The following is a 13,337-nucleotide window of genomic DNA, read 5'->3' as shown; positions in this document are numbered from 1 at the left end:
TGTTTAGTCCTTTGACAGAAAACTAATCGACAACTGTTTTGATAAATGATTAATCATTTAAGAAATGTTTCACGAAACATGCCTAGTTTCAGCTCCTCAAATGTAGGGATTTGCTCTTTGTCTCTGCTTTATGTCATTATAAACTGAATATCTTTGGTCGGACAAAACAAGACATTTGAAGACGTCAGCTTGGCCAGTTTTTACTGTTTTCTGACATTTTGTGGACTCGGCAATTAAGTTATTAATGAGACGTTAGTTGCAACTCTAGTGTGACGTTACTTGTGTTACTTTGTTGTGAAGTTTTAAATTCCGTATGTACAGTCATTTATTCTATGGTCCCTCTTGCAACAGAGATCTGAATCTCAACGAGGCTTCCTGAACACATCAAGCTTAACTAACAAACTTATTAACTCAATCTTTCCCAAACTGTTTGGCGTGTGCGACATCCTAAAACAAACATGTATACTTGTTGCCACCCTTTGTCACACATTGTATGAGTCTACAAGTTCAAACCGTAAAGGATTCTTCCTTCTCAGACGTTTTTATTTGAAAGATTTGTTGAGACCCGAAGAGGTGAAATTAGGAGAAAGTGTCTTTCCAATCTTATTCCGATATTTATCCCCGTAAGGGCAGTTGTATGCAGCAACTCTCCACCCAGATCAACAGATGTATTCACACTGTAGATAGGAAGACAAAAATACTGTTAATCACAAAACTATAGACGTTCACAGGCTATAAGCCGCTAGTGCAGACACAAACCTGTGTTTTGGTACTGATATCATAACGAGACCTTTTTGGTTTCTGCGTTTGGGGAATATAAAAATGTTCTTCAACAAAACCCTTTTTTCATTCAAGAAAAGAAGCTCTGAAATGTTAAATGTCGTCTGAACAACGCAAGCGGCCTCAAAAGAACTTTGCCTGAATGAAATGCAGTCAGAAATTTGCAAAGTGTTTTTTAAATGATGAAAAATCAGTAAAGAAGAGTACAAATCAGAGCAAGCGCTCAATGCCAGCGTTAGATACTCGACAGTTTTCAGTTCGCGGTGCTACAGACATTTTTCAGACAGTACTAACGCTTGTTATGACGACTAAAATCTGAGACAATATCTGCTGATATCACCGTGACGTTACACAAATATCTCCCCCTGCAAAGCCGAGGACTGAACTGCTTTTATTCAAACAGCAATCACAACTAATGTGACTATTGGTTTCTTTTTGAACTAAATTGCTTGTGAACTCGCCCGCAGACAGAGCTCGCGTGTTGGTTCTGCTTGTCTTGTCCCTGTAAACCTGTTTTGCAAAGATTAACATTTAGCTCGGACATCAGTCGCAGACATGTTGGCCTTTTGCCCTCCAGCGTGACAAAAACAGCGTTTAACACCTGCCAGTTAGCGAAAGTGGGTGTGAGGCATTCAACATAAGTGCCTCTAATGCATCTTCTAATTGTCGGCTCTTACTCTGCAATATTCATTAAATTTACAGGCCGAGCCGGCGGCCATAAAACCAAACACTGTGCCTCCTTGTTGTCGCCGCTCTACACCTGTCTCTGCTGCTAAAAGATGAAGGGACTGCCTTCCTGTGGCCTGTTTAACATCGACTCAGTGGCCTTGCAAGTAGCTGCTGTTTAAAAGATAAAAACAGACGTTTTTGATGTAAAACTGAGAAATGAGCCTGACAAAGCAGCCAGTGCTCACTCTTTGTTTCAGGTGGTGGATGTTATCAGATAGGAGACGGCGATCTCCTGCTGGGTATCAGATTGGGCCCCTGGCTCTTTGATCCGTCTGTCTCCTTCTCTTTCAGCCTGCATGCCTCCATCGATCCCCCCCCCCCTCATTCACCTGCCACCCATCTGTTTCTCTGGCAGGAAACTTGTTTAACAGACATAGGCAGTACCGCCTCGCCCTGAGGGAGTGCACTCTGCAGGAGTTTCTCTTTAAGGAGTGAATCATTGTTGTTGCGTGTGGCGTTCAGGACCAGCAGGGTTCAGGTTAATCGTAACTGTCACCGCCGGCAGGAGGCTGGGCTTTGTGTGAATGTTTTCTTCAGACAGCTTCTTCTTGAGCTCAGTGGAAACCCAAAAGGCGTAAAATAAAACTGAGGAGAAAAAAGAGAATCTGTCTGAACGGACATAAGGCTTCATAACCATGCAAAAACTTTATCCTGTGATGGGAAAGTTACAGTTTTCTGAAGGTGGATGACAAAAATGTTGCAATTTCAGAAATACCCTTTTAAATATTGCGGAGGAATGAACTGTTGGATGGCCCTGTTTATCGTAAAGAGACAGGAAAGAAAAGCTCTTTCCTTACATGCCAACAAGTTACTCAACTCTACTTTCTTGGTTTTGATGTAAGAGATGTTTTTTAGCCATGCTAGTGGAGTGGCTCTAGTTGGCCGGCCCACCACTTTGGTCCAGACTGATTATCTCCACAGCTATTGGATGGATTGCCATGAAATTTATTACAGATATTCATTGTGCCCAGAGGATAAATCCTTTAGTGCCACCCCGAGGTTTTTAATTTGTCCAATACTTTAATTAATGAGTAAATACCCGCAAAACTTCCCATCAGCCTCAGCTGCACTTTCCGTTTAGTGCCGATTAGCAAATGTTAGCATGCTAGCACGCTAAACTAAGATGGTTAACACTGTAAACATACCTGTTGAACATCAGCAAGTTAGCATGTAGCTCAACAGTACAGCCTCACAGAGCTGCTAGCATAGCTGTGGACTGTTGCTTGTTAATAAGTCCTATCCTCTGTGCTGACACTGAATCCCGACTGGCTTCTGTGTCCAGCCCTGAAGAGATTTGGGATTCATTAATTAAATATTACAAATAATTACTGTGTGTAACTATAACAAAAATGCTTTTAAATACTAGGTGTTGCTTTCTTTTCTCCAGTATAAAATGTTGAATATTTTCTTGACCACTGGGAAATAGTGTGGAAATAATTAACAGTATGTCTGAAATGATGCAGACATATAAGAACAAAGCACATTTTGTAAAGCAGCATATAACGAGTAAAGGGCCTACATGAAAAAGAAAAAAGCAATAAAAAGAGAACGAAGGGAAAAGAAATAATAGTAAGATGATAAAACTGTTCTCAGTGGTGGGAACAGAAGAAACCTAGTGTCCATCCAGGTGATGAGGAAGTTTACACACACCTGAACACCGACTGACTGACACACACACTCATCCAGATCCAGACTTCAGTCTGTAGATCCTCTAACCTGCAGGAGGGAACCAGAGCGTGTGGAGGAAACGCTCCCTGACGTAAAAGAACATGCAGAGGAAGTCGTGATGGCTGAGAATTAGAACGAGTGAAGGAAAAGTTAACCACGCCGACTGTCTTTGCTCGACCACCAGGTTGAATTCTCCTACCCGCCGTTGCTGCCAGATGAGGGTCATGACAGTAACCTGCTGCCAGAAGAGTGGAAGTACCTCCCTTTCCTGGCTCTTCCTGACGGGGCGCACAACTACCAGGAAGGTACGTCACACCCACAGTGTATATAGTTTTAAGGGGTGTAGGTATTGGCTGTATATATGAATGAATTCTATATCCTGCATTTATATACATTTAAATCAGTTTAGTCTAATAACTAAATATGATAAAATGCTGTTGTAATAGTAATGCACTAACCCTATTTTAATATTTATTAATAGACTTACTTACTTTATGATTGATAATGTTGTATTTGCATCTAGACCCGAAATGATGAATCGTTCAGTTGATGGATAGAAAACTATTTAGATAATCGGTTAGTTCTTTCTTTCGTATGTGAATATTTGCAGGTTTTTTTTGTTTTCTATGGTCGTAAACTGAATATCTTTGGGATTTGGACTGTTGGTCAAAACAAAGCAAGACAAACTGAATGTCAGCTTGGTCTTTTGGAAGTTGTGATGGGCATTTTTTACTCTTTTCTGACATTGTATGGCCCACACGATTAGAGAAAATAATTGGCAGATTAATTGCTAATGAAAATAACTCTTAGTTGCAACTTTATTTGCATCTTTACTACAGAGAGCTTTATCGTTGATTGATGTCAATTCTAGTGTCTTTAAGAGACTATCAACTCTAAATGTTTACCCAAAAAACATGCAGAGGAGGTAGACGTGTTTTTTTTTTTTTGCCCTTATTAATGTCTGCAGGCTTCCTCCAAGGCTGCGTTCAGGCAGACTTGAGTCCTGTGTGAAAAAACGCAGCCCTCTCATTCATTAACATGGAGCCAGTCGACGATGTCTGGCAAACCGCTGTGTTGACCAATCCCATACATGCAAGTGCGACTCGTTTTTATCACCTCCTCTCTTCTGTTGTCTGAATAGTGGCACCTGGACAGTAGCAGAGATTTTAGTGAATAAATCAAGAGAAAAATTGTAAAAGAGGGATTTTGAAAAGTGAGAGAGGCATGTCCCCCCAACCCAGTGGAAATTACACCCTTCTATAGTTTGTATTTCAAAATGTTATGCATCTATTTGGTGGAAAAATGCCACTTTGAGTCAGTTATTGAAGTGTTTTTTAGATCCTCATATGGCCGCCGACAACGAATGGATGGAATTGTGATTCTGTTTTTTACTTTAGGTCTGGTGATTTTGTAAAAGCAGGTGTCACTTTTGAAAAGAGAAACAGTATCCAGGCTGTAAAGGGAGAGCCCTGCAGTGATAGTGAGCTGACTCCGTCACAGTCCCGTGTGTTGTGGCTGCCGTCATGTGACAGTCCTGTGGTTCGCCGCTACTGTCCTGCGAAGGCAAACAGCAGGAACTGAGTCACAGTTCGCATCTAGACTTTCAACTAAAATTACGCCCATCACCACTGTTATTGTACCGGCATCACAAGACAGGCGAGTTTCTGTCTGCTGTGGCTTTCTGTTGGTCAGCTCAGTGTCCGACTAAGGTGTGAAAAATGTAGGTTTTCATGTTGCAAGAATGAGCTAAATGTTCCCAGAGCAGAAGATATATCCATCAGCCTGAGTAAAGGAGGATACGTGAGAGAAAATCTTTGCTTTTAAACAAAGCTCAAAACCAGCCCCTCAGGATCCCTCTTGCAGACAGCTTTTGTGCCCTTTTTTACATTTCTAAATGCAGAAAAATCTTTGAAGATTTGAATCGATCCCTGCTGTGTATTTCTTAATCTTTTGCGTCCATTGTTTCTGCTGCTCCAGTGTGTGTTACTGCCACAACAGACTGTTAAAAAAACAATAGCGATGTGACCAACTCCCTCTGCACTGCGGCTCATAAAAACAGCAGTCACACTGATATGACAGGGTGTTGGTTACAGAGGAATACACTGAAGGAATACTACTAAAGGCGTGGTCAGTTATTGCCATTCTTGCTTGTTGTAGCTGTTCTACAGGCCTCCTTTTCCATTGTTTCAACCTGTCCCACCTCCCTGCATCTTTCAGTAAAAAAGCTAAGGTGCATGTCTGTTTTTGACTCTGCCATAAAGCAATTTGTGAGGCGTGTTGGAGTCGTTTTGGACTCACAGCTTCCTACTCATTTTACCTGACTTTGGGGGAAACTAAAGCTGTTTCCCAATATCCATCCATCCATCCACACTACTACTATGTTGTATATGTAGTGTTCACTATGGAAAAGTGACAGAAGTAACAATTGTGTTGTTGATGTGCACTATTGTCCCACCATGCACTGCTCAGAGGAAATGGAGGCGCTGCTTATAGCTGCAAAATGAGATAAGATAAGCCTTTATTGGTCCGCAGAGGGGTGTTGCAGCAGGACAAGGATAGAAATAAGAACAGATAAACAGAGAAAAGTAAAAAATAAATAGAAGTATATAAAATAAAAATAAAAATAGAACTAAAAATAGAAAGTGTACAAGAGCAATTAAAGTCAAAATTACAAGGCAAGCAGTACACACACAGTACCCACGACCAGTGTTGCACTCAAACTAATAGTGCAGTACTATTATTTATTAGTTATATAGTCTTGACGTTGGTTTGTTAGATTAATATTTCCACTGTGCAGTGATGTTTTACAACAGGTTTCAATTTCTAGATCTTTACAGATAATTCTTACTGAGTAAAAGTATGCATGTTCTAGTCTTCAGCAGGTTTTTTTTTTTTTAGCTTGTGACCCTTTATAAAATTAATTAATGTCTTCCTTTGGCTAATGTTTAGTTCGTGGTTATGACCAAGTTAACTAAAAGAGTGATTTGTCCTTCTCAGAGTGTTTTATTTAAATACATTTTAGGGGCTTGCAAGGGTAAAATTATCCAGTAATTCACAAGATAAAAAAGAAAAGATTGAGTCTAAAAAAATCCAAACCAAATATATTGTTCTGCTTTCCTAGCATTTTGAACTAAAAATAAAAGCTAGAAGCAAAGCAGTGTCTGCTGGTTTCCTTTGTTTCTGTTTCAGTCTCATTTCCCTCCAGCAGACCCTTCATCGGTTCACGCACCTTTTTAGACGCAGCTTTCAGAAAGCAGAGTCAACTTTTGTTCTAGAAATGTGAATGTAAACTATAAAGCAGAGAGCTGAAGGCTGTGTTCTTGGCATACTGCAGCTGTGGCCTCTGTCCAGATGCCCCGTTGCTGCCCAGCCTGGACCCCCCTGCCTCTCCACCAAGCTCTGGTTAATCTCTGACGTCCACAGTCTAACCTTTGTGAGTCTGCTGTCGTCTCGTCCAGAGGAGATTGTAACCACGTTATAAAATGCTCTTCATCCCCTCCTCACATGGAATGAAGGCTGATAGTTGTGGCATTTCCTTCACTGCGTCCTTGTTATTTCCCATTTGTTTTTCCTGTTAAAGGGGCTTTAGGCTATCTGTGATTTTAACTTTTGATTAACTTTGATCTGTAGGAACTGCCTATATTATCCTTTGTTATTTCATACTTGGATTCATGGGCTTAAACATACAGTACATGACATTGTCGCCGGTCACTTTCCAAATCATAGCAGATAAGCTTCATTTCCTACATTCCATGTAAGCATTGGCTTCTTTTTATTTCACTATAGTATAGAAATTAACCTGCAGACTGGAGACATGCTTGAGAGGTAATCCATCACAGTGACCGTTAAATTTAGTTTTGTCTTGTGACATTCGCATTGTTTGATAAAGCATTTAAAACAAGGGAGGTAGTTTATTCTGAATGATTCGATTCTTCCTTTTTCTTTTTGTGTTTCAGAAAGCTCTAATATCCAAACTTTGAGAGTCAGCTGGCATTTTATTCATGAGCTATGTTTTTTGGGAAATAAAACCCTGGAGACAAACAAAAAACAATCTTTGACGTTCATTGCAGCGAAAAGGTTAGCGTCTCAGACGTCAAGAGTGTCTTTGAATGCACCAAAATAGACCTGATTTAAAGACAGACCCTGCTCAAAACAGCTTGACATCACTCGACTAGGGCTGCAACTAACGATTTAGTTCATTACCCAGAGTCCTTGGTGACATGGTGACAGTCCAAAACCCAAAGATATTCAGTTTACAGTGATATGGAACCATAAAATGTTTGGATTAGCTCGAAAAATGACTTTATATTTAATTAATAGATTATCAAAATAGTTGCCGATGGATTTTCTGTCGATCACGTCATCGATGCGTCTCCAAAGGAGACGTTATGTGATATGCGTGTGAAGCACGTTTGTATTTATGGCAAGTTGATTTTCATTGTGTACTAAAATGAACTGAAATCATTGGCTCCTTGGAAGGTAGGAAATCCATGTGCTGCGGTAATGTAAAGTTCATAAATATGCAGGACAACTCCTTAACTGAAGATGTCAGTGATGTTTAAGGGTTAAAGACAATCTGCTGCCAGGAATGAAGAGCTTGTAAAGTTTATCCAGTTCTGAAGCTTTGCTATGTTGTAAAATAATCTCTTAAACGGTTATGTCTGTGATTTTTTTTTTATTCTCTCCTTTGTGCCTTCCCTCTTACATAACCATCCTCTCTCTGAACTTTTCGTATCCTACCGTCAGGTGCATGCAGTGATGTTGGAGCTGAAGCTTATTCTGCAGTGTGAGTGCAGTGTAAATCCTGCACAAGAGTAAAGCTAAACTTACACATGATGCATCTCATCTCACTGGCTGTTTGATAGTAAACGTGTATTTTGCAGATCCTGATTGATACTCCAGACGAGAGAATGCGTGATACTTTATATTAATATGACTAATCTTGTTGTCTTGCAGACACTGTGTATTTCCACCTGCCGCCGCTGAGTGGAGCCATGAAGTGTGTCTACGGAGTGTCGTGTTATCGCCAAATAGAAGCAAAAGTCAGTCAGATATTTTTTTTTCCTTAATTCTTATAGAGCCATGAAACCTTGATTTTGTCATCTAGCTCAGCAAATATATTTACTATATGGACAAACGAATGTACACCAGTGGCAGGAGAAGTATTTAAGTAAAAGTTTATCCAATTAAAATTAAAAAATTAAAAGTAGATATAGGTATAATTATACAGTCATATCAAACCTGAACGCTACAGTTTTAAGTGCGAGCATATTTTGCATTATATAGTATATTAATACTGAGCAGTTACAGCAGCAGATTATGTCCATGGTTTTGGAATGACATGTGCAACACTCACATATGGGTGTAATGTTCAGGTGTCCACCTGCTTTTGGCCATATAGTGTATTTACCACATGCACACAAAGCACCACAGCTCCCTTCTTCATCTGTGTGCTTGATTTGGTTCGAAGGAGACAGAGGAAATGAAATGACAGCATCTCCTGCTCTATTTTTATCTCTCATGACATCAGCGTGAGGTTTTCACAAGGGTCAGCTGCAGAGCGATGAGTCACACAGTGGGCTCAAAATGTTTGGTTTGTGGTCTTTTATATACATATATGTTTTTAAAAAAAAAAAAGTTTTTAATCCCTCTCCAGGCCCTAAAGGTCCGACAGGCTGACGTCACCAGAGAAACCGTTCAGAAGAGCGTCTGCGTCCTCAGTCGAGTGGTGAGTCAGTCGGAAGATGATGCTGTTCTCTTATAACAGAATAAGAGTTCTGTCTCAGTAGCCTTCAGAATTCAAGAGTCAGTCAATACTGGCGTGACCTTACCACGATCATGTAAATGTGGAAGAAGGAGAGAGGATGTGATTCATTGCAGTAGAAAAGGCTTTAAATGAAGAGATTTCTGCAAAGGCTTTTTTATCTCCCGGCATCTTCTCCTCTAATGCTCTAATCCAGTGAGGCTCCAAAGTCGCCGTCTCCTCTCATATGAAGTGATAAAATTATCAACATGATGGGTCCCAGAAGTAAAATTCTCTTTCATGTTTCCCCACAGAGATTTAAATGACTTGTAGCCAACTTAGGTAGATTCACCACGGGAACAATTATATATATATGACACTGGATGAGCCGTTAGATATTCTGAGTTGAATTTCACAGAAGAAATCATGTTTTATTCCTAACTTTTTTTGACATAATTTGTAATACTCTATGTAATTAATTGTTATTTTATGCCCATGCGCTCTCAGTTGCATTAGTTTGTCACAATGATTGGAAACACGTCTATACGAAGGCAGACATTTTTACTATTTTATCATCCAGCTCTTTATTATATAGAAGACTTCTAAATTATGCTCAGGAAAAAGGTGCTTCACAAAATCATTTAACAGCGTTTAGGTGGTGACTGGTGACTGAGGCTTATTCTACTGTTCTGTCATTGTGAGATTGCATCCAGCAGATATACTTTAACCACAGGACATCTCACATTATGAAACCATAATTTCACACTGTAAGACTGAAAATGATGAGCGTATTTATGAGCGTTCTGGACTTCTCAGATCAACCAAATGTGTGCTGATCCTCCCAAAGCATTTGGGGCAACGAGACTCCATGATGGCCAATGCCAACATGCAGATTAGAGCTGAAACGATTGCTTGATTAATCGGTTAGTTGATCGACAGAAAATGAATCCTCCTTTAAACCACCTCAGATGCCACCTTTGGCTTTAGGAAACTGGAGGTCTCTGCGTGTAGAAAGTCAGTCCCTGTGTTGACTGAGGAGCAGTGGTGGAAGAAGTATCAAGAAGTAAAAGTTTAAAATTTACAATTTAAAAATACTCTGTTACAAGTGAAACTCCTGCTCACTATGCAGCCAAAATGGGCTCTGTTGTTGTTACATTATTATATATTAGACTATTAGATGATTATTGATTGATTGATTATTGATGCACTAACATGTAAGATGCATTTTAATATTGTAGCTGGCTGCAGTCACGCTAATTTTATACAATTTATGTTATTTTAATACTATTGGGTGGTTTAATTTACTGTGTAACAATGCATTGTATGTTATATGCTCATTATAGGTTTTTAAACTCTTCATCTGCAAAGTAACAACAGGTACATAATAAATGTAGTGAGTGGAGTGAAAAGTACAATATTTCCCTCTGAACTGTAGTGGAGTTGAAGTATAAAGTAGCGTAAAATTGAAACATTTAAGTAAAGTACAAGTAACTCTGAACTGTACTGAATTACAGTACTTGAGTAAATGTACGTAGTTCCTTTCCACCACTGCTGAAGAGGATGTAGCTTTTGATGACCGTCCAGCTGCTCAGTTGATCCTCTTAGAAAGTTCCTCATCTTCCGGCCACATCACTGCTATTTCTGGATAGCATTGTTTTTGGGTGGTGGTGTGGTGTGCATCAGGGTGGTGGGAAGGACATTTTCATAACGTAAACACATTTTAGACATCTAGCAAACGTCTGTACCCAGAAACATCTGGAATTATAGGAGACACTTTAGGTCATTTGTCTTGGTCAACAACAAGGTAATTAACATCCACTCCACACTTTTCCTCAGAGAAGTTAAATGAGCACAATACTGATAAAAATAGATCTTATTATGTTCGGCCATTTCCTGGTAAAAAGAGGATAAAGACGCACAGCAGTCATGATTGAGTGTTGCTTGTCCCCGTGAGGAGAAACTGGCTTGCAAAGGTTTTTATGGTTCATGCTGTAAATGACTCACACATAAACACACACACACATGTGATCTGCTGCTGACCCTGTTTGTTTTGATTTCCAGCCTCTCTACGGTCTGCTTCAAGCAAAGCTACAGCTCATCACGCACGCCTACTTCGAGGAGAAAGACTTTTCACAGATCTCTATTTTAAAGGTGAGAATGTGAGACCGTCTGTTAATGTTTTACCTTTCTGTTATCACTTCCACTAACGTCCTGCCCCCCCCCCCCGCAGGAACTGTACGATCACATGAACGGCTCTCTGAGGGGTTCAGCTCTGGAGGGATCACAGGTTTATCTTGGTAGGTAAAACTTCCAGTACAGTTCCAGTACAGTTGCAGGTGACAGCTGGCAGGACAAGTTTCCTTAGTAGGAATGTTTTGGCTAAACAATTAAGAGATACATAGTAATTAAATGCAAATAAAGGTGTAATTTCAGGTTTTTATTTTCACTTTCACACATTTTAACTCAAGAAAGTATTTGGAAAAAGACAAAGGGTTGCAAATATGTGTCATTTTGTAAAATAAAATATTAGTACATCTGTTGCTTTTGAGTAGAACTTCTTATATTACATAAATACTCTCCTCCTCATGCTTTACAACAAATCTCAGTTGTCTGTACGGGAGTAAAATGATTGAGCAGCAATTCAAAAACAATGATTTTGAATTGTTTTGTTGTTCCAGAGATGCAGATATTCTATAAACAGACTGTATTTGTTGTTCTGGGGCTTGTCAGGCCTGTGACCATGTGACTGTTGTTAACTGCACAAAAATGTCTGTGCATGTTTATCTGAGGGTAAATTCCTCTTTTGTTGATGCTCTGTTCGCTTTCTTTCCTCAGGGTTATCACCAAGAGATTTAATACTGCACTTTCGACACAAGGTAGAAAATTACAGATTGAACAATATTGTGTATGCTGGGAGTGTAATAGTTGTTAGGTTTTGTTTGAAATATCAGTAATTCTTTTCATTTTACCTTCATAGGTTCTCATCCTCTTCAAGCTTATTCTGCTGGAGAAGAAGGTACGATTACAAACTGAACCAAATCTTTTCTTTTTTCTAGTAACTCCGAACTTTTGAAAAATGACACTGTATGTCTGTTTTGATTTTTTGTTGCTTGTGTTTGCAGGTCCTGTTCTATGTGTCTCCTGTCAACAGACTAGTAGGAGCTCTGATGACAGTTTTATCACTGTTTCCAGGTCAGCAAAAAGAAAAATAAAGTTTCATACATCTTCTCTCCTTTTGCACATTCAATTAGGCCTTTTGTAAGGATGGTGCATGGGTGTCTTTAGTCATCTGTACAGATAACTGTAAAAACGGAGGAAAAAATACAAAAAACACAGTCAGTGGATTGACACAAAACAGCCTTACAAAAATATGTTAACAAGGAAATCGGCAAATCATTATCAGGTCAAAAAGTATTAATAAAACATCTGGTTAAATCCAGGTCCAAGCAAGTTTAAAGGTTTAAAGGTTTAACAGTATGGAAATATATTGTATGTTGTTAACTGATATTAGCTACTGGTCATACCAGACTAAGTAAGGCTGTAGCGGCAAAACCTGTGAGTGTATTAAATTGAGCGTGAGGGTGCAATTTATTGCTTATGAATTCATTGTTTTCATTTGTTAAAAGAAGAATGTGTTATTTCTTGTTAAAACATCTCATAGTCTCACTTTAAGTTCTAGAAAAATCCGAAAATGTAGGAATTGTAGTAATTGCAACATGTCAAACAGAAAACTATTAGATGGCAAAAGGCAAAATGGATTAGCGCTGATAAAGGAGACTCAAATTAAATAAAATGGCACTGACATTTTCATTTGATCTGATTTGTCCAGGTATGATTGAGCACGGCCTGGTGGACTCATCCCACTACAGGCCTAAGAGCAGCGTGTCGGAGGACCTGATCCTGGTGGAGAGCGTCTCAGGAGCCGAGGAGTTCGTCTCCGTGTCCGTCACCGACATCGCCAACACCACGCTGGAGCTGGAGGGGGAGGGGACCGCCCAGCCTGCCGCAGAGTCTCTGTCCTGCAGGAACAGCACGGACGGAGACAACCACTTCCTGAAACCCCCGTCACGCACCTCCCCGGAGTCCTCAGAGAGCGACTGGGAGACTCTGGACCCCAGCGTGTTGGAAGAAAGTGGTCCTAAAGAGGCAGCTGAGGGGAAAGAGACAGGGTCAGAGCTCCCGGACACCTTCGACTCCAAGCCGGGGACACCCATCACTGTGCAGCCACAGGCCGCCAGCGGTCAGGGAGGGGTCATCCAGGGTCTGGTGTCTGGGCTAGAGGAGGATCAGTACGGCCTGCCGCTCCCCATCTTCACTAAGGTAACACTCACACTAACACACAACTCTTCATACTTGTGCAGCATTTGCTTCGACTGTGGACTGAGACGCCTTAAAATGAAACATGGAGAGAGTCCGG

At 40.2% G+C, this 13,337-nt stretch overlaps 1 protein-coding gene across 2 annotated transcripts in view; it reads left to right on the top strand.

Moving 5' to 3' along the window:
- avl9 (AVL9 homolog (S. cerevisiase)) overlaps window positions 1–13,337 on the top strand; it is a 31,888-nt gene that overhangs the window by 1,139 nt on the left and 17,412 nt on the right. Inside the window, exons 2-10 of one of the 2 annotated variants that reach the window (XM_044175842.1) lie at window positions 3,362–3,482; window positions 8,134–8,219; window positions 8,816–8,905; window positions 10,982–11,071; window positions 11,151–11,217; window positions 11,756–11,796; window positions 11,898–11,936; window positions 12,043–12,112; window positions 12,750–13,240. In XM_044175842.1, the coding sequence (XP_044031777.1) occupies window positions 3,362–3,482; window positions 8,134–8,219; window positions 8,816–8,905; window positions 10,982–11,071; window positions 11,151–11,217; window positions 11,756–11,796; window positions 11,898–11,936; window positions 12,043–12,112; window positions 12,750–13,240 (1,095 nt within the window). The remainder of the gene's footprint in view (window positions 1–3,361; window positions 3,483–8,133; window positions 8,220–8,815; window positions 8,906–10,981; window positions 11,072–11,150; window positions 11,218–11,755; window positions 11,797–11,897; window positions 11,937–12,042; window positions 12,113–12,749; window positions 13,241–13,337) is intronic. The other variant, XM_044175843.1, reaches the window with a different exon arrangement.

This window comes from Siniperca chuatsi, linkage group LG19, assembly GCF_020085105.1.
Source record: "Siniperca chuatsi isolate FFG_IHB_CAS linkage group LG19, ASM2008510v1, whole genome shotgun sequence".
Lineage (NCBI taxonomy): Eukaryota > Metazoa > Chordata > Actinopteri > Centrarchiformes > Sinipercidae > Siniperca > Siniperca chuatsi.
The sequence above is the reverse complement of the archived record's forward strand: the minus strand, read 5'-3'. Positions and strand labels throughout refer to the sequence as shown.